At 41.7% G+C, this 20,675-nt stretch overlaps 1 protein-coding gene across 1 annotated transcript in view; it reads left to right on the plus strand.

Annotated features, from left to right (window-relative positions):
• The window catches only part of myo10 (myosin X), a 263,426-nt gene that overhangs the window by 43,195 nt on the left and 199,556 nt on the right, over nucleotides 1–20,675 (plus strand). Inside the window, exon 2 of the mRNA XM_064942709.1 lies at nucleotides 16,052–16,150. Coding sequence (XP_064798781.1) covers nucleotides 16,052–16,150 — 99 coding nt within the window. The remainder of the gene's footprint in view (nucleotides 1–16,051; nucleotides 16,151–20,675) is intronic.

The following is a 20,675-nucleotide window of genomic DNA, read 5'->3' on the forward strand; positions in this document are numbered from 1 at the left end:
ATAGGTGCCCTTCTTTGTGAGGCATTGGAAAACATCCCTGGTTTTGTGGTTGAATCTGTGTTTGAAATTCACTGTTCGACTGAGGGACCTTACAGATAATTGTATGATGGGTGCAGAGATGAGGTAGTCATTCAAAAATCATGTTAAACATGATTATTGCACAGTCCATGCAACTTATTATGTGACTTGTTAAGCATGTGTGTATGTCAGTGACAAAATAATCGAAATTGAATCCATTTAAATTCAGGGCCCGTATTAAGTTCATCTTGCCTTTATAGAATATGCTTAAAATTCGATTTTTGGTTTGTGTGACTTAGGCCTGTATTCTTAAAGTGTCTCAGAGTAGAAGTTGTTTTTTTAGATCATAATTAAATGAACGGGGGACCTGATCCTAGATCAGCACTCCTACTCTAATACGCTTTGGGAATACGGGCCTAGGTCACACACAAATATCTAAGTTTAAGCATATTCTATAACGGCAAGATTAACTTTGTAAAATAAGAGAAAAAGAAAATTATCAAATAATTATGATCCATTATCCTTTTGTGACTAGGGGGCAGTATTTTCATTTTGGAAAAATAACGTTGTTGGGATATTTTGTCAGGACAAGATGCTAGAATATGCATATAATTGACAGCTTAGGATAGAAAACACTCTAAAGTTTCCAAAACTGTAAAAATATTATATTGTCTGTGAGTATAACAGAACTGATATTGTAGGTGAAAGCCTGAGAAAAATCCAATCCGGAAGTGACTCATCTTTTGAAAGCTCTGCGTTCCAATGCGTCCCTATTGAGCAGTGAATGGGCTATCAACCAGATTACCTTTTCTCCGTATTTCTCCGTGTCTACAGCATTGTGACGTAGTTTTACGCATTTATGTTGAAGAATACCTGTAAGCTGCTCCATTGTGCAAGTGGTCACCTGATGACTCTCAGAGCGATTCTTGTGTAAAATACAGAGGTAGCCATTTTTCCAATCGGTCCTACTGAAAAACCAATTGTCCCGGTGGATATATTATCAAATAGATATTTGAAAAACACCTTGAGGATTTATTATAAACAACGTTTGCCATGTTTCTGTCGATATTATGGAGCTAATTTGGAATATTTTCTAAATGGGCATCTAATATTTTTGGCTGGGAGTCTCGTGAGTGAAAACATCCGAAGCTCATCAAAGGTAAACAATTTAATTTGATTGCTTTTCTGATTTCCGTGACCAAGTCACCTGCTGCTAGCTGGACAAAATTCTATCCTATGCTAGGCTATCGATAAACTTACACAAATGCTTGTCTAGCTTTGGCTGTAAAGCATATTTTGAAAATCTGAGATGACAGGGTGATTAACAGAAGGCTAAGCTGTGTCTCAATATATTTCACTTGCGATTTTCATGAATAGGAATATTTTCTAGGAATATTTATGTCCGTTTATTAATGACCTCCCACTGGCTCTGAGAAGAGCCTTTGTGTTTGTGTGCTGATGACTCAACACGATACATGTCAACTACCACAGCAAGTGAAATCACTGCAACACTTATTAACAAAGAGCTGAAGTCAGTTTCAGAATGGGTAGAGTTAGTCCTAAAAGCATTGTATTTGTGACAAATCATTCACTTAACCCTAAACCTCAACTAAATCTTGTGAAGAGTAATGTGGACATTTAGCAAGTTGAGGAGACTAAACTGCTTTGAGTAACCTTGGATTGTAAACTGTCATGTTCAAAACATATTGATATAACAGTAGTTAAGGTAGGGAAAGGTCTGTCCATAATAAAGCGCCTTCTTAACAACACTACCAACAAGGCAGGTCCTACATACCATAGATTTGTCACACTTGGACTACTGTCCAGTTGTGTGGTCAGGTACCACAAAGAGGGACCTAGGAAAATTACAATTGGCCCTTAAATGTACACAGAGATCTAACATAAATAATTGTAATGTCAATGTCTCCTGGCTCAAAGTAGAGGAGAGATTGACTTCATCACTGCTTGTATTTGTGAGAAGTATTGACATTTTGAATACACTGAACTTTAAACTACTAGCACACAGCTTGGACATTAATGCATACCCCACAAGACATCAGAGGTCTCTTCACATTCCCCAAGTCTAGAACAGACTATGGTAGGTGTATAGTACTACATAGAGCCATGACTACATGGAACTCTATTCCACATCAAGTAACTGATGCAGCAGTAGAATCAGATTATAAAACATTGTATGGAACAGCTCTATATACATGGATTTTGTGTGATAGATATTTGGTAGTAGTGTTGTGGTGTGAGGTAATACACTTAATGTGTTTTGAAATTTGCTATGAAATGTATTGTAATGTTTTTAAAATGGTTTATAACTGCATTTATTTTGCTGGACCACTGGAAGAGTTGCTGCTCAGTTAGTGGGGATCCATAAAATACAAAATACTCCATTAGGGGTTTGTCGGCTGCTTGGGCATTGTTCAGGGGCATGATGATATTTTTTCTGCAGTGAGTTGGCATTCCTGACATAGCTTCGTGAGTTTTTATCGCTTGGATGGAACTGTTCGCTCCCAGTGTGACTCATAGTGTTCTTACGCTGGGTCCGAGAGTAGGTGTTAGGCAGTGCGCAGCTTGTTCATTTATCCGAGTTACCACAATTCCATGTGGATTTGAGCCTCAGGCTGCCATGGTTCACCAACTGGTCGATGCTATGCAGTAAGCGTGTGCGCTTTACCAAGTCGCAACATGTGTTCTGTGGTTTTGGACTTGCGGTTCCTTGTACGAGTTCTTACATTTCAGGCTTACAAGGTAAGTATTATTCTTGGAACTGTGGAGTAACTTGGGCTGCAGTGGTAACCTCCAGACGAGCTTCAATGCCAAACAACTCTCCTTCCGTGGCCTCCAACTGCTCTTAAATGAAAGTAAAACTAAATGCATGCTGTTCAATCGATCACTTGCTCGCCCTGGACGGCTCTGACTTAGTGGACGACTACAAATACCTGGGTGTCTGGTTAGACTGTAAACTCTCCTTCCAGACTCACATTAAGCATCTCCATTCCAACTTAAATCTAGAATCGGCTTCCTATATCGCAACAAAGCATCCTTCAGTCATGCTGCCAAACATACCCTCGTAAAACTGACCATCCTTCCGATCCTTGACTTCGTGATGTCATCTATAAAGTAGCCTCCAACACTCTACTCAACAAACTGGATGCAGTCTATCACAGTGCCATCCGTTTTGTCCCCAAAGCCCCATACACTACCCACCATTGCGACCTGTACGCTCTCGTTGGTTGGCCCTCGTTTCATACTCGTCGCCAAACCCACTGGCTACAGGTTATCTACAAGTCTCTACTAGGTAAAGCCCCGCCTTATCTCAGGTCACTGGTCACCATAGCAGCACCCACTCGTAGCATGCGCTCCAGCAGGTATATCTCACTGGTCACCCCCAAAGCCAATTCCTCCTTTGGTCGTCTTTCCTTCCAGTTCTCTGCTGCCCATGACTGGAACGAATTGCACAAATCTCTGAAGCTGGAGACTCACATCGCACTCACTAGCTTTAAGCACCAGTTGTCAGAGCAGCTTACAGATCACTGCACCTGTACATAGCCCATCTGTAAACAGCCCATCTATCTACCTACCTCATCCCCATACTGGTATTTATTTATTTTGCTCCTTTGCACCCCAGTATCTCTACCTGCACATTCATCTTTTGCCGATCTACCATTCCAGTGTTTAATTGCTATATTGTAATTACTTCACCACCATGGCCTATTTATTTCCTTAACTTACCTCATTTGCACTCACTGTATATAGACTTTTTGTTTTCTTTTGTTCTACTGTATTATTGACTGTATGTTTTGTTTATTCCATAATTAACTCTGTGTTGTTGTATGTGCCGAATTGCTACACTTTATCTTGGCCAGGTCGCAGTTGCAAATGAGAACTTGTTCTCAACTAGCCTACCTGGTTAAATAAAGGTGAAATAAAAAAATTATAATGGATGTGATAGGTGAAAACTGACTACGGATCAACAACATTGTAGTTAGTCCACAATACTAACATAATTGAAAAAGTGAAAAGAAGGAATCATGTACAGAATAAAACTATTCCAAAACATGTATCCTGTTTGTAACAGGGCACCTAAGTAATACTTTCAAAAATGTGGCAAAGCAATTCACTTCACTTCACTTTTTGTCCTGAATACAAAGTGTTATTTGTGGTACAAATCCAAGAAAACACACTAGTGAGTACCACACTCCATATTTGCAAGCATAGTGTTGGCTGCATCATGTTATGGGTATGCTTGAAATAGTTAAGGACTGGGGAGTTTTTCAGGATAAAAAAACAAACAGAATGGAGCTAAGCATAGGCAAAATCCTAGAGGAAACCCTGGTTCAGTCTGCTTTCCACCAGACACTGGGAGATGAATTCACCTTTCAGCAGGACAATAACCTAAAACACAAGGCCAAATCTAGACTGGAGTTGCTTACCAAGAAGATAGTATATATTCCTGAGTGGACGAGTTACAGTTTTGACTTAACTCTGCTTGAACATCTATGGCTTGAGAATGGTTGTCTAGCAATTATCAACAACCAATTTGACAAAGCTTGAATAATTTTGAAAAGAATAATGGGAAAATATTGTACTATCCAGGTGTGCAAAACTCTTACAGACTTACCCAGAAAGACTCACAGCTTTAATCGCTGCAGAAGGTGGTTCTCACATGGATGCTCAGGGATGCGAATACCTATGTAAATGAGATATTTCATATTTCAAAACATGTTTTCACCTTGTTTTCCGATGGATGAGAAGGAAATCTATTAAATCCATTTTGAATTCATGCTGTTGCATAAAAAATGTGGAATAAGTCAAGGGGTATGAATACTTTCTGAAGGCACTGTAGATAGTTTGATTTTGTGAGTCACCGCAAACCTGGTGATACTTTCTCTTAGAAATTATGTTAATTCTCATACATTGATATACACTGAGTATACAAAACATTAAGAACACCTTCCTCCGCTTGCACACTCAGATTCTTTGGGGAATGGGCTCTACAAAGTATTAAAAACATTCCACAGGAATGCTGGCCCATGTTGACTCCAATGCTTCCCACAATTGTGTCCAGTTGGTTGGATGTCCTTTGGGTGGTGGACCATTCTTGATACACATGGCAAACTGTTGAGTGTGAAAAACCCAGCAGTGTTGCAATTCTTGACACACACCGGTGCCCCTGGCACCTACAACCATACCCTGTTCAAAAAGGCAACTCTCAATTGTCTCAAGGCTTAAAAATCCTTATTTTACCTGTCTCCTCCCCTGCATGTACACGGATTGAAGTGGATTTAACAAGTGACATTAATAACGAATCATAACTTTATCCTGGATTCACCTGATCAGTCTACAGAGGCTTGTGAAAGTATTCACCCCCTTGGCATTTTTCCTATTTTGTTGCCTTACAACCTGGAATTAAAAATATATTTTGTGGGGGTAGTAATCATTTGATTTACGCAACATATTTTTTAAATTGTGAAACAAACAAGAAATAAGACAAAAAAAACGGAAAACTTGAGCGTGCATAACTATTCACCCCCCAAAGTCAATACTTTGTGGAGAAACCTTCTCTATAAGCTCGGCACATCAATAAACTGCCCATTCTTCAAGGCAAAACTGCTCCAGATCCTTCAAGTTGGATGGGTTCCGCTGGTGTACAGCAATCTTTATGTCATACCACAGATTCTCAATTTGATTGAGGTCTGGGCTTTGATTAGGCCATTCGAAGACATTTACATGTTTCCCCTTAAACCACCCAAGTGTTGCTTTAGCAGAATGCTTAGGGTCATTGTCTTGCTGGAAGATGAACCTCCGTCCCATTCTCAAATCAATGGAAGACTGAAACAGGTTTCTCTTAAGAATTTCCCTGTATTTAGCGCCATCCATCATTCCTTCAATTCCGACCAGTTTCCCAGTCCCTGCCGATTAAAAACATCCCCACAGCATGATGCTGCCACCACCATGCTTCACTGTGGGGATGGTGTTCTTGGGGTGATGATAGGTGTTGGGTTGGCGCCAAACATTGCATTTTACTTGATGGCCAAAAAGCTATATTTTAGTCTCATCTGACCGGAGTACCTTATTCCACATGCCTCTTGGTGAACATCAAACGTGTTTGCTTCTTTTTTCATTAAGCAATGGCTTTTTTCTGGCCACTCTTTCGTAAAGCCCAGCTCTGTGGAGTGTACGGCTTAAAGTGGTCCTATGGACAGCTACCCAATCTCCGCTGTGGAGCTTTTCAGCTCCTTCAGGGTTATCTTTGGTCTCATTGTTGTCTATCTGATTAGTGCCCTCCTTGCCTGGTCTGAGGGTTTTGGTGGGCGGCCCTCTCTTGGCAGGTTTGTTGTGGTGCCATATTCTGTCCATTTTTTTAGAATGGATTTAATGGTGCTCTGTGGGATGTTCAAAGTTTCTGATATTTTTTTAGAACCCAAACCTGATCTATACTTCTCCACAACTTTGTCCCTGCCCTGTTTGGAGAGCTCCTTGGTCTTCATAGTGCCGCTAGCTTGGTGGTGCCCCTTGCTTGGTGGTATTGCAGACTCTGGGGCCTTTCAGAACAGGTGTATATATACTGAGATCATGTGACAGATCATGTGGCACTTAGTCCACAGGTGGACTTTATTTAACTAATTATGTGACTTCTGAGGGTAATTGGTTGCACCAAATCTTATTTAGGAGCTTCATAGCAACTGGTGTGAATACATATATATGCACGCACCACCTTTCCGTTTTTTAATTTTTTAATTTTTTTGAAACAAGTAATTTTCTAATTTCACTTCACCAATTTGGATTATTTTGTGTATGTCACATGAAGTCCAAATAAAAATCCATTTAAATTACAGGTTGTAATGCAACAAAATAGGAAAAACACTAATGGGGATGAATTATTTTGCAAGGCACTGTATATCATGTAAAGAGCAGGTGCTCTTTATGTTGTGTAAACTCATTTTAAAATTTTTATTTTTCTCTAAAACCTCTGAAATCCTATTTCTTTGAAAAAAGTTAATCAGTCACATTTCTCATATGGAAAGATGAGTTCCTTTATGAGTTTACCCTGAAGTCCAGATTTATCTCTTCCTAGATGATCCCTTGTTCTTCTAACGTGTACGTTTTCTCACTTCAGCGGGAGTCTGTCCAGGGTTTCGATTAGAACAATTTACTGCTCTCCATTGATACACTGCTGATAGGGTAGACATGCAACCTGTGTGGGTTGGTGGTTGGCCGGGGGGGGCTTGGGTGGGTGGGTAGGTGAAGGGGTAACAGTTGGAACCCCTCTCTATCTCTCTCTTCCTTGCATGTCTTCTCAGTCAGGTGCCGGTTCAGACAGAACTCAGCAAGTCATCCAGGTCATTCAGGTGTAGGGCTTATGGGTCAGGGGTCAGAGGTCAATCATTGGCCCAGTTCAATAAGGGGACCCCATGGCCCTTGCCAAACCATTCTTCAAATAGCACAGTATGTTTTTCTCATTAACATTGGCCGGTCACACTAATGAGTACTGCACACATGTGGCTATGCATTTAAGAGGCATCCCCGGAGGCCTCCTGGTTATTTGGTTTGGTACAAAGCTACTCTCTTCATGGGCAGGGGGAACTGCTAGAGGATGGCTTGAGCTAAAAACAGAAGAAAAAAAGAACGACATCCATTCACTTTCATTTAATTCAAAGATATGAGATTATTGACTGACTGATAGAGTCATATTATGTGCAAAGTGAAATTTGTCTGATAGTCAAAGTGAGGGCAGTAGATCGCTCTTGGCAGGGATTGCCTCTATAAGCTCTTATCTAGGATCAGTGTTCCATATCCCAAGTGTAACTTTGGCATCAGGAGGTGAATAGCTAAAGAGACCTCCGACCAGCTGGAATTAAACATTTGAGAACAGTAATATTCGACCCACTTTTACTTCTGTTCATATACACCCAGTAAAAACTTATGTCCATTGGGTTGCCAGTTCCAAGTTGGGCTCACAGAAAAAAAAACTTGAGTAATTAGTAATTATCCAGCTGTAAAGATGTGAACATTCACAACAACAACAAAAAGGTACAAAACCTCTAGGTCACATTAAATAGAAGCCTCTTCAGAAGTTGTGTTCCACCTCAATCGTTCACGCTCATTAACCTCTAGTGACTCTTGCCGTGTCTGAATCCTGGCTCAGGAAGGCCACCAAAAATTCTGAGATTTCCATACCCTACTATAACATTTTCCGTCATGATAGAACTGCCAAAGGGGGAGGAGTTGCAGTCTACTGCAGAGAGAACCTGCAAAGTAATATCATACTTTCCAGGTCCATACCCAAACAGTTCGAACTACTAATTTTAAAAATTATTCTCTCAAGAAATAAGTCTCTCACTGTTGCCGCCTGCTACCGACCCCCCTCAGCTCCCAGCTGTGCCCTGGACACCATTTGTGAATTGATCGCCCCCCATCTAGCTTCCCGAGTTTGTTCTGTTAGGTGACCTAAACTGGGATATGCTTAACACCCCGGCAGTCCTACAATCTAAGCTAGATGTCCTCAATCTCACACAAATCATCAAGGGTCCCACCAGGTACAACCCTAAATCTGTAAACAAGGGCACCCTCATAGACATCATCCTGACCAACTGGCCCTCCATATACACCTCCGCTGTCTTCAACCAGGATCTCAGCGATCACTGCCTCATTGCCTGTATCCGCTATGGAGCCACAGTCAAACGATCACCCCTCATTACTGTCAAATGCTCCCTAAAACCTTTCTAATCGACCTGGCCCGGGTATCCTGGAAGGACATTGACCTCATCCCGTCAGTTGAGGATGCCTGGTCATTCTTTAAAAGTAACTTCCTCACCATTTTAGATTAGCATGCTCCGTTCAAACAATGTAGAACTAAGAACAAATATAGCCTTTGGTTCACTCCAGACCTGACTGCCCTCGACCAGCACAAAAACATCCTGTGGCGGACTGCAATAGCATCGAATAGTCCCCGCGATATGCAACTGTTCAGGAAAGTCAGTCAGTCAGGAAAGCTAAGGCCAGCTTCAGGCAGAAATTTGCATCCTGTAGCTCCAACTCCAAAATGTTCTGGGACACCGTGAAGTCCATGGAGAACAAGAGCACCTCCTCCCAGCTGCCCACTGCACTGAGGCTAGGTAACACGATGAACACCATGATTATCGAAAACTTTAACAAGCATTTCTCAACGGCTGGCCATGCCTTCCGCCTGGCTACTCCAACCTCGGCCAACAGCTCCGCCCCCCCCCCGCAGCTACTCGCCCAAGTCTCTCCAGGTTCTCCGTTACCCAAATCCAGATAGCAGATGTTCTGAAAGAGCTGCAAAACCTGGACCCGTACAAATCAGCTGGGCTTGACAATCTGGACCCTCTATTTCTGAAACTATCCGCCGCCATTGTCGCAACCCCTATTACCAGCCTGTTCAACCTCTCTTTCATATCATCTGAGATCCCCAAGGATTGGAAAGCTGCCGCAGTCATCCCCATCTTCAAAGGGGGAGACACCCTGGACCCAAACTGTTACAGACCTATATCCAACTTGCCCTGCCTATCTAAGGTCTTCGAAAGCCAAGTCAACAAACAAGTCACTGACCATGTCGAATCCCACCGTACCTTCTCCGCTAAGCAATCTGGTTTCCGAGCCGGTCACGGGTGCACCTCAGCCACGCTCAAGGTACTAAACGATATCATAACCGCCATCGATAAAAGACAGTACTGTGCAGCCGTTTTCATCGACCTTGCCAAAGCTTTCGACTCTGTCAATCACCATATTCTTATCTGCAGACTCAGTAGCCTCGGTTTTTCTGATGACTGCCGTGCCTGGTTCACCAACTACTATGCAGACAGAGTTCAGTGTGTTAAATCGGAGGGCATGCTGTCCGGTCCTCTGGCAGTCTCTATGGGGGTGCCACAGGGTTCAATTCTCAGGCCGACTCTTTTCTCTGTATATATCAATGATGTTGCTCTTGCTGCGGGCGATTCCCTGATCCACCTCTACGCAGACGAGATCATTCTATATACTTCCGGCCCGTCCTTGGACACTGTGCTATCTAACCTCCAAACGAGCTTCAATGCCATACAACACTCCTTCCGTGGCCTCCAACTGCTCTTAAACACTAGTAAAACCAAATGCATGCTTTTCAACCGTTCGCTGCCTGCACCCGCAAGCCCGACTAGCATCTCCGCCCTGGATGGTTCCGACCTAGAATATGTGGACATCTATAAGTACCTAGGTGTCTGGCTAGACTGTAAACTCTCCTTCCAGACTCATATCAAACATCTCCAATCGAAAATCAAATCTAGAGTCGGCTTTCTATTCCGCAACAAAGCCTCCTTCACTCACTCCGCCAAACTAACCCTAGTAAAACTGACTATCCTACCGATCCTCGACTTCGGCGATGTCATCTACAAAATAGCTTCCAACACTCTACTCAGCAAACTGGATGCAGTTTATCACAGTGCCATCCGTTTTGTCACTAAAGCACCTTATACCACCTACCACTGCGACCTGTATGCTCTCGTCGGCTGGCCCTCGCTACATATTCGTCGCCAGACCCACTGGCTCCAGGTCATCTACAAGTCCATGCTAGGTAAAGCTCCGCCTTATCTCAGTTCACTGGTCACGATGGCAACCCCCACCCGTAGCACGCACTCCAGCAGGTGTATCTCACTGATCATCCCTAAAGCCAACACCTTATTTGGCCGCCTTTCGTTCCAGTTCTCTGCTGCCTGTGACTGGAACGAATTGCAAAAATCGCTGAAGTTGGAGACTTTTATCTCCCTCACCAACTTCAAACATCTGCTATCTGAGCAGCTAACCGATCGCTGCAGCTGTACATAGTCTATCGGTAAATAGCCCACCCATTTTTACCTCCCTCATCCCCATACTGTTTTTATTTATTTACTTTTCTGCTTTTTTGCACACCAATATCTCTACCTGTACATGACCATCTGATCATTTATCACTCCAGTGTTAATCTGCAAAATTGTAATTATTTGCCTACCTCCTCATGCCTTTTGCACACAATGTATATAGACTCCCCTTTTTTTCTACTGTATTATTGACTTGTTAATTGTTTACTCCATGTGTAACTCTGTGTTGTCTGTTCACACTGCTATGCTTTATCTTGGCCAGGTCGCAATTGCAAATGAGAACTTCTTCTCAACTAGACAACCTGGTTAAATAAAGGTGAAATAAAAAAATAAAAAACTCCCCATCCCGCATGAGGGAGTGCAATCATCGACTGACACTAATTAGCATAACGCAACAGACATAAATATTCCTAGAAAATATTCCTATTCATTAAAATCACAAGTGAAATATATTGAGACACAGCTTATCCTTTTGTTAATCACCCTGTCATCTCAGATTTTCAAAATATGCTTTACAGCCAAAGCTAGACAAGCATTTGTGTAAGTTTATCGATAGCCGAGCATAGCATTTTGTCCAGCTAGCAGCAGGTGACTTGGTCATGGAAATCAGAAAAGCAATCAAATTAAAATGTCTACCTTTGATGAGCTTTGGATGTTGTCACTCACGAGACTCCCAGTTAGATAGCCAATGTTCCTTTTTTCCAAAAATATTATTTTTGTAGGCGAAATAGCTCCGTTTGTTCTTCACGTTTTGCTGAGAAATCGCCCGGAAATTGCAGTCACGAAAATGCCGAAAAATATTCCAAATTAGCTCCATAATATCGACAGAAACATGGCAAACATTGTTTATAATCAATCCTCAAGGTGTTTTTCAAATATCTATTCGATAATATATCCACCGGGACAATTGGTTTTTCAGTAGGACCGATTGGAATAATGGCTACCTCTTTATTTTATGCGAGAATCACTCTGGGAGCCATCAGGTGACCAGTTGCGCAATGTAGCAGCTTACGGGTATTCTTCAACATAAATGCATAAAACTACGTCACAATGCTGTAGACACCTTGGGGAATATGGAGGAAAAGTAATCTGGTTGATAGCTCATTCACTGCTCAATAGGGACGCATTGGAACGCAGAGCTTTCAAAAGATGAGTCACTTCCGGATTGGATTTTTCTCAGGCTTTCACCTGCAATATCAGTTCTGTTATAATCACAGACAATATTTTTACAGTTTTGGAAATTTTAGAGTGTTTTCTATCCTAAGCTTTCAATTATATGCATATTCTAGCATCTTGTCCTGACAACATATCATTTACTACGGGAACGTTATTTTTCCAAAAATGAAAATACTGCCCCCTAGTCACAAACATTAAAGGCCTCAATATACCACAATGTTTACTGCTCTCCTGAGTGTGCTAAAATGTGCCCCAGGTATAACCCTCCTGTAACCTGAATCCGTAATACGTTTCCCAGTTCCTGACAGCTGTGACCCTATTGGCTAAGGGAAAGGTCAACGCTATGCAGCTGCCTATCAAAAGCGATTAGTCATCAGCCGCTGTGACATACATGGGAGTTTTTGATAATGAGCATTCTGTGTAAGGGGGTTCAGAAGTTCAAAGCTGCAGTGTGTAAGAGTTTCATTCCAAAATGCTATATACAGTGCATTCGGAATGTATTCAGACCCCTTGACATTACAGCCTTATTCTAAAATGGATTAAATATTTTTTCCCCTCATCAATCCACAGACATCAATCTAACTCTAACCCCATAATGACAAAGCAAAAACAGGTTTTTGGAATTTTTTTCAAATTTATATAAAAAAAATAATGAAATATAACATTTACATAAGTATTCAGACCCTTTATACATGACTTTATTGAGGCACCTTTAGCAGCGATTACAGCCTCAAGTCTTCTTGGGTATGGCGCTACAAGCTTGGCACACCTGTATTTGTGGAGTTTCTCCCATTCTTCTCTGCAGATCCTCTCGAGCTATGTCAGATTGGAAGTGGAATGTTACTGCACAGCTATTTTCAGGTCTCTCCAGAGATGTTTGATCGGGTTCAATTCCGGGCTCTGGCTGGGCCACTTAAGGACATTCAGAGACTTTTCCCAAAGCCACTCCTGCGTTGTCTTGGCTGTGTGCTAAGCGAATCCTTGTCCTGTTGGAAGGTGAACCTTTGCCCCAGTCCGAGGTCCTGAGCACTCTGGAGCAGATTTTCATGAAGGATCTTTCAGTACTTTGCTCCATTAATCTTTTCCTCAATCTTGACTTGTCTCCCAGTCCCTGACACTGAAAAACACCCCAACAGCATGATGCTGCCACCACCATGCTTCACTGTAGGGATGGTGCCAGATTTCCTCGAGACATTCAGGCCAAAGAGTCCAATCTTGGTTTCATCAGACCAGAGAATCTTGTTTCTCATCGTCTGAGAGTCCTTTGGGTGCCTTTTGGCAAACTCCAAGTGGGCTGTCATGTGCCTTTTACTGAGGAGTGGCTTCCGTCTGGCCGCTCTACCATAAAGGCCTGATTAATGGAGTGCTGCAGAGATGGTTGTCCTTCTTGAAGGTTCTCTCATCTCCACAGAGGAACTCTGGAGCTCAGTCAGAGTGACCATCGGGTTCTTGATCACCTCCCTGACCAAAGCACTTCTCCTCCGATTGCCCAGTTTGGTCAGCTCTAGGAAAATGTTTGGTGTTTCCAAACTTTTTCCATTTCAGAATGATGGAGGCCAATGTGTTTTTTGTTGTTGTTGTTACCCTTGCCCAGATCTGTGCCTCAACACAATCCTGTCTCAGAGCTCCTTTGACCTCATGACTTTTTGCTCTGACAAGCACTGTCAACTGTGGGACCTTATATAGACAGGTGTGTGCCTTTCCAAGTCATGTCCAATCAATTGAATTTACCAAAGGTGGACTCCAATCAAGTTGTAGAAACATCTCAAGGATGATCGATGGAAACAGGATGCACTTGAGCTCAATTTCGAGTATCATACCAAAGGGTATGAATATTTATGTAAATAAGCTATTTCTGTTTTTTATATTTAATACATTTGCAAAACTTTCTCCAAACCAGGTTTTGCTTTGTCATTATGGGGTGTTGTGTGTAGATTGATGAGGATTTTGTATTTATTGAATTCATTTTAGAATAAGGCTGTAATGTTACAAAACGTGGAAATGTGGAAGTAGTCAAGGGGTGTGAATACTTTCTGAATGCACCGTATCCATTTTAAGAAATGTACGTAAATCATATTTTATTGTTGAAAGAAATTATTAAGCCACCTAAAGTCACTGAACCCCCAAGCCATAAGACTGCTGAACAATTAATCAAGTGGCCACCCGGACACTTTACATTGACACCCCCCCCCCCCCTTTGATTTTGTTTTTACCCAGCTTCTTCTCACTCTTTATTATCTATGCATAGTATATATGCATAGTTTACCCCTACCTACATGTAGAAATTGCCTCGACTAACCTGTACCCCGCACATTGAATCGGTTCTACCCCCTCTATATAGCCTCGTTATTGTTATTTTATTGTGTTACTTTTATTTTAAAAAATGTACTTTAGTTTATTTGTAAATATTTTCTTAGCTCTATTTCTTGAACTGCATTGTTGGTAAAGGGCTTTTAAGTAAGAATTTCTCAGTAAGGTTGTATTTGGCGCATGTTTATTTTTAAAATTGTAAACTTTATTTAGCCAGGTAGGCTATTTGAGATCAAGTTCTCATTTGCAACTGCGAGCTTGCCAAGATAAAGCATAGCAATTCGACACATACAACAACACAGAGTTACACATGGAATAAACAAAACATACCGTCAATAATACAGTAGAAAAAAAGAAAAGTGAGTGCAAATGAGGTAAGATAAGGGAGTTAAGGCAATAAATAGGCCATGGTGGCGAAGTAATTACAATATAGCAATTAAACACTGGAATGGTAGATGTGCAGAAGATGAATGTGCAAGTAGAGATACTGGGGTGCAAAAGAGCAAGATAAATAAATAAATACAGTATGGGGATGAGGTAGATATATGGGCTGTTTACAGATGGGCTATGTACAGGTGCAGTGATCTGTAAGCTGCTCTGACAGCTGGTGCTTAAAGCTAGTGAGGGAGATATGAGTCTCCAGTTTCAGTGATTTTTGCAGTTCGTTCCAGTAGTTGGCAGCAGAGAACTGGAAGGAAAGGCGACCAAAGGAGGAATTGGCTTTGGGGGTGACCAGTGCGATATACCTGCTGGAGCGAGTGCTACGAGTGGGTGCTGCTATGGTGACCAGTGGGCTGAGATAAGGCGGGGCTTTACCTATCAGAGACTTGTACATAACCTGTAGCCAGTGGGTTTGGCGACGAGTATGAAGCGAGGGCCAACCAACGAGAGCATACAGATCACAGTGGAGGGTAGTGTATGGGGCTTTGGTGACAAAACGGATGGCACTGTGATAGACTGCATCCAATTTGTTGAGTAGGGTGTTGGAGGCTATTTTATAGACGACATCGCCAAAGTCCTAGATTTTTCCACTTCACGATAACAGCACTCACAATTGACTGGGGCAGCTCTAGCAGGGCAAACATTTTCCAAACTGACTTGCTGAAAAGCTGTCATCCTATGACAGTGCCACGTTGAAAGTCACTGTCATCAAGGCAATGGGTGGCTACTTTGAAGAATCTCAAATCTCAAGTGTTATTTCATAGTTTTGATGTCTTCACTATTATTCTACAATGTCGAAAATAGTATAAATAAAGAAAAACCCTTGAATGAGTTGGTGTGTCCAAACTTTTGACTGGTAATGTATATCTGAGGTGACAAAACAAAGACCAGTGTGATTTTATTGTTATACTGGGAAGTTTGTTTTTTTGCTATATTTTTTTGATTGTTTGATATTGTGGCCTGTGATGTTGAGTTCTGCAAGATTATGTCATTTGATAATATTCATTACACGTTTAGGAACCTTACTTTCCAGTTTTTTAAGTTACAGTAGCTGAGTGAATACAAGTCTAGGAAGTATGGCAATTTGAATTTACAGGTTTAGTTATTTGTGCAATTTGTGTTGTGCTGTATTTTACTTTATTCTATTGTATACATTTTTTTGTTCTATGAAATTGTATATGCAGTGCTCCCTTGAAAAAGACACGCTAGTCTCAATGGTGACTATTTGTCTCTTTATACAGGGCGCCCGTGTGTGGTTACGCGAGGAAGAACAGTACCTCCCCAGCACTGTTTCCTCTTGCTCTGGAGGTGTGGTGGTTTTCGCTACTGAATATGGACAGGTAAGACCATAACACTCCCCTTTAAAAAAAAAATATATATATTCACCCAAGTGAGTTACAATAAACCAGCATACAGGAAAGAGCATACTGGTAGTGCAGGCTGATGCACCCATAAAACGTTGTGGGACGGGCTCTTGAAATGCCTGGTTTACTGCTTATTAAACACTCTGTAAGGTCACTTTGAACACCACTGTGTTTTGGTGTGTACTTTTGGTTACACTTACCCACAACTCAAAACACTGTTGGGTTTGTTATTTAGGCTGCTGGGTTTAACTCCCTAGAGGTCGGTTGTTAACAACACCTTAGAAAGAGAGCATTGATGCCACTGAAGTTGACACAGCCCTGACAGACAACTAACACTCACGTTTACACAGTCCTGTCAATGAATTTAGCCACCGTAATGGAGGTGGGTGGTGAACCATGCTTGTGTGAGGATTCACCTTGACTGAAACCTCAAGAAAGGGAAAGGCGGATACCGAGTTTGTTGTACAACTGAATGCATTCAACTGAAATGTGTCTTCCGCATTTAACCCAACCCCTCTGAATCAGAGAGGTGCGGGGGGATGCCTTAATTGACATCCATATCATCGGCGACCTAGGAACAGTGGGTTAACTGCCTTGCTCAGGGGCAGAACAACAGATTTTTACCCTGTCAGCTCGGGGATTCGATCCAGCAACCTTTCGGTTACTAGCCCAAGACATGCAGGCTTTAGCTCAACTGGCTAACATTGCTAACTGGCTAACAAATATGTAATATCACTGGATTTATCTAATTTACTTCCATATGCCACTTTGGAGAGGTTTAGGGACACTTGGAAACGTCCCGTGACCACAGCTGACACCACTTACTAAAACATCTGCCCATTTCTAGTTGTTAGGTCTATCAATCCCATTTTTTTCCCCTGATATTGTTCACATGTTGTGCGAGCCATCTGATGTGATTCCAGCTCTGAGCATCAATAATTCAGTTATATCTTGTTGATATCTGCTTGATCTTATGTATTCTGTGTAACTCCTTCTGTGTAACTATGTAACTCCTATCTATCTTCTGATCATTTCCTCATAATCTCCCATATGTTTTCTTTCCAAATATACCAAGTATTGGCATGTCAGAATCATGTAATTACACATTAACTTTTGGGTATTTCTATTTAGTCGGAAATTTACATTTTGCCATTTCTGAGAACTTTAGCCACCACTAGCTAGCAATCAAAGGAAGTGATAAAGGCATGTGTTTGCCTTTTTTTAATGGCCAAAACAAACCAAGTATGGAGTTGATTTGAATTGATTTCAGTTGATTTTGCCATGAAATTCCCATTTAGATTTTTAGCTAATGTGGATAAAGTTAGCTGAATTTTGTAGTGGCTACTTACAGAAAACCGAAGCATGGTTCTTCCTGGCCAAAATACTACCCTGAGGGTGAGGAAACATCTAACATCAACTTGTAAAATCCCGAGCTTCCCCTTTAAACCAGTGTTAATTTTGTCAGATATTTTAGGTATAGTTTTAGTCTTATTAAGCTAAGTTTGAATACTTATACTAACCGTACTGTTTGTGATTCAAATTGAGTATATAGTCTGCTTATTGGTCATAGTAAGGATATAGTTAGTATGCCAAAAGTTCCCGGACGTTGTACTAAATTTGCTTGACTGCTGTTGATCACTCGGATCAGCGCTACTACTCGGCCAGTGTGTCTAGTGTGTGCTCTGAAGGCTCCGAGAGTGTAACGCTCTGAATTTTCGAACGGACAATCTGACAACGCTCTGGATTTACAAACGTGCTCTGGCACTCAAGATTGAATTTACAAACACACCCGAAATCTTAAAATGTTCAGCTAGTAATTTTTTATGCTAACAAGCTAGCAAGTGGTTACATAGCAAGAGCATCAACTTCCTATAGACAGGCAAAGCTCTAGTACGCTCAACTGAAACTATATTGTTAGTTTACAGTATACTAAAATAAACTAATATTATATAGTATGTAGTATATACTCATTAAGTATGAACCATCCCATTTTCAGGACCCTGTCTTCCAAAGATAATTTGTAAAAATCCAAATAACTTCACAGATCTTCATTGTAAAGGGTTTAAACACTGTTTCCCATGCTTGTTCAATGAACCATAAAAAAATGTATGAACGTGCACCTGTGGAACGGTCATTAAGACACTAACAGTTTACAGACGGTAGGCAATTAAGGTCACAGTTATGAAAACTTAGGACACTAAAGAGGACTTTCTACTGACTCTGAAAAACACTCAAATAAAGATGCCCAGGGTCCCTGCTCATCTGCGTGAACATGCTTTAGGCATGCTGCAAGGAGGCATGACGACTGCAGATGTGGCCAGGGCAATAAATTGCAATGTCCGTACTGTGAGATGCCTAAGGCAGCGCTACAGGGAGACAGGACGGACAGCTGATTGTCCTCGCAGTGGCAGACCACGTGTAACAACACCTGCACAGGATCTGTACTTCCGAACATCACACCTGCAGGACAGGTACAGGATGGCAACATTAACTGCCCAAGTTACACCAGGAATGCACGTTCCCTCCATCAGTGCTCAGACTGTCCGCAATAGACTGAGAGAGACTGGACTGAGGGCTTGTAGGCCTGTTGTAAGGCAGGCCCTCACCAGACATCACCGGCAACAACGTCGCCTATGGGCACAAACCCACCGTCGCTGGACCAGACAGGACTGGCAAAAAGTGCTCTTCACTGATGAGTCGCGGTTTTGTCTCACCAGGGGTGATGGTCGGATTCGCACTTATCGTGAAAGGAATGAGCATTACACCGAGGCCTGTACTCTGGAGCGGGATCGATTTAGAGGTGGAGGGTCTGTCATGGTCAGGGTTGGTGTGTCACAGCATCATCGGACTGAGCTTGTTGTCATTGCAGGCAATCTCAACGCTGTGCGTTACAGGGAAGACATCCTCCTCCCTCATGTGGTACCCTTCCTGCAGGCTCCCCACATTTCCTAGGCCTTCATTGACAATAAGAATTTGTTCTTAACTGACTTGCCTAGTTAAATAAAGGTAAAATATAAATAAATCCTGACATGACCCTCCAGCATGACAATGCCACCAGCCATACTGCTCGTTCTGAGCGTGATTTCATACAAGACAGGAATGTCAGTGTTCTGCCATGGCCAGCAAAGAGCCCGGATCTCAATTCCATTGAGCACGTCTGGGACCTGTTGGATCGGAGGGTGAGGGCTAGGGCCATTCCCACCAGAAATGTCCGGGAACGTGCAGGTGCCTTGGTGGAAGAGTAGGGTAACATCACACAGGAAGAACTGGCAAATCTGGTGCAGACCATGAGGAAGAGATGCACTGCAGTACTTAATGCAGCCAGTTGCCACACCAGCTACTGTTACTTTTGATTTTGACCCCCCTTTGTTCAGGGACAACTTATGTTCATACAAATATTTACACATGTTAAGTTTGCTGAAAATAAACTGTTTTGTTATACAGCTTTGAAAAATATAGATGAAAACTCTCTTGGTAAATAGTGTAGTCTACAGCTCATCATGAGTTAGTCTACCTCAGGCGAGCAAAAGCTCGAGCATAGGCTATAGAACATTGGCTACAGGTTAAACAATTTAAACATACAGCTCTTTTATTCCCATTGTAACCTTAGGATTGGGGTAAATAACAGTGATTCCCATAAATAGGGTACAATCCGAGCTTTCGAACAATGCCAGAAATATTCCTGTACTCCTAATATTCATTCAAATGTTTTCAGTTTGGGCAGCCTGGCCCATTGCAAACTAATTTTCCATAATTTTATGTAATTATGACATAACATTGAAGGTTGTGCAATGTTACAAGGATATTTAGACTTAGGGAAGCCCCCCGTTAGATAAAATACCGAACGGTTCCGTATTTCACTGAAATAATAAATGTTTTCGGAATGATATTTTCCGGATTCGACCATATTAATGACCAAAGGCTCGTATTTCTGTGTTATTGAAGACTACCAAGAAACACTGTGTGATCCTGTTTTAGCTTACTGTAGTAAAGGGTTAAAAATGGTCTATCTGACAATGACCTCAGGGCCATTAACCAGTCAGAAGTGTCTTGGCTTGTGTCAATATGTGTTGTTAGGTTTTAAATCCGTTTTGGCTCAGCACAAAGCAGTGTTTCACGGTCAATCCCTTTAAGGGCTTAAGGTGTCTAACTGCTGTCAGGTTGACTCACACATAGAGAGGTTTAGTTTTTAGATATCATGTAAAGATGTCACAGGCACTCTGCTGGGGTATTTGATTTAGGTCAATTATATTGGCATTGTCTGTTTTACAGAAGAAATGAAGCACAGTAAGAATTGTTTATGATATTGAGTTGTTATTCCATGTAAGAAATGCCTTCCTAATACTGTATACATACAGTTAACTGAATGGGTATTGTTTGTGTAAGAGATTGAGTTAAATGCAGTGTAAAGGGAACTTTTTTATGTCTGTTTTTTATCATGGAACAGAGTTGTAAAGGATATTGTACTGGTGTATAACACAGGGGCACAACTTTAGAAGAG

This window comes from Oncorhynchus masou, chromosome 3 (assembly GCF_036934945.1).
Source record: "Oncorhynchus masou masou isolate Uvic2021 chromosome 3, UVic_Omas_1.1, whole genome shotgun sequence".
Taxonomy (NCBI): Eukaryota; Metazoa; Chordata; class Actinopteri; order Salmoniformes; family Salmonidae; genus Oncorhynchus; species Oncorhynchus masou.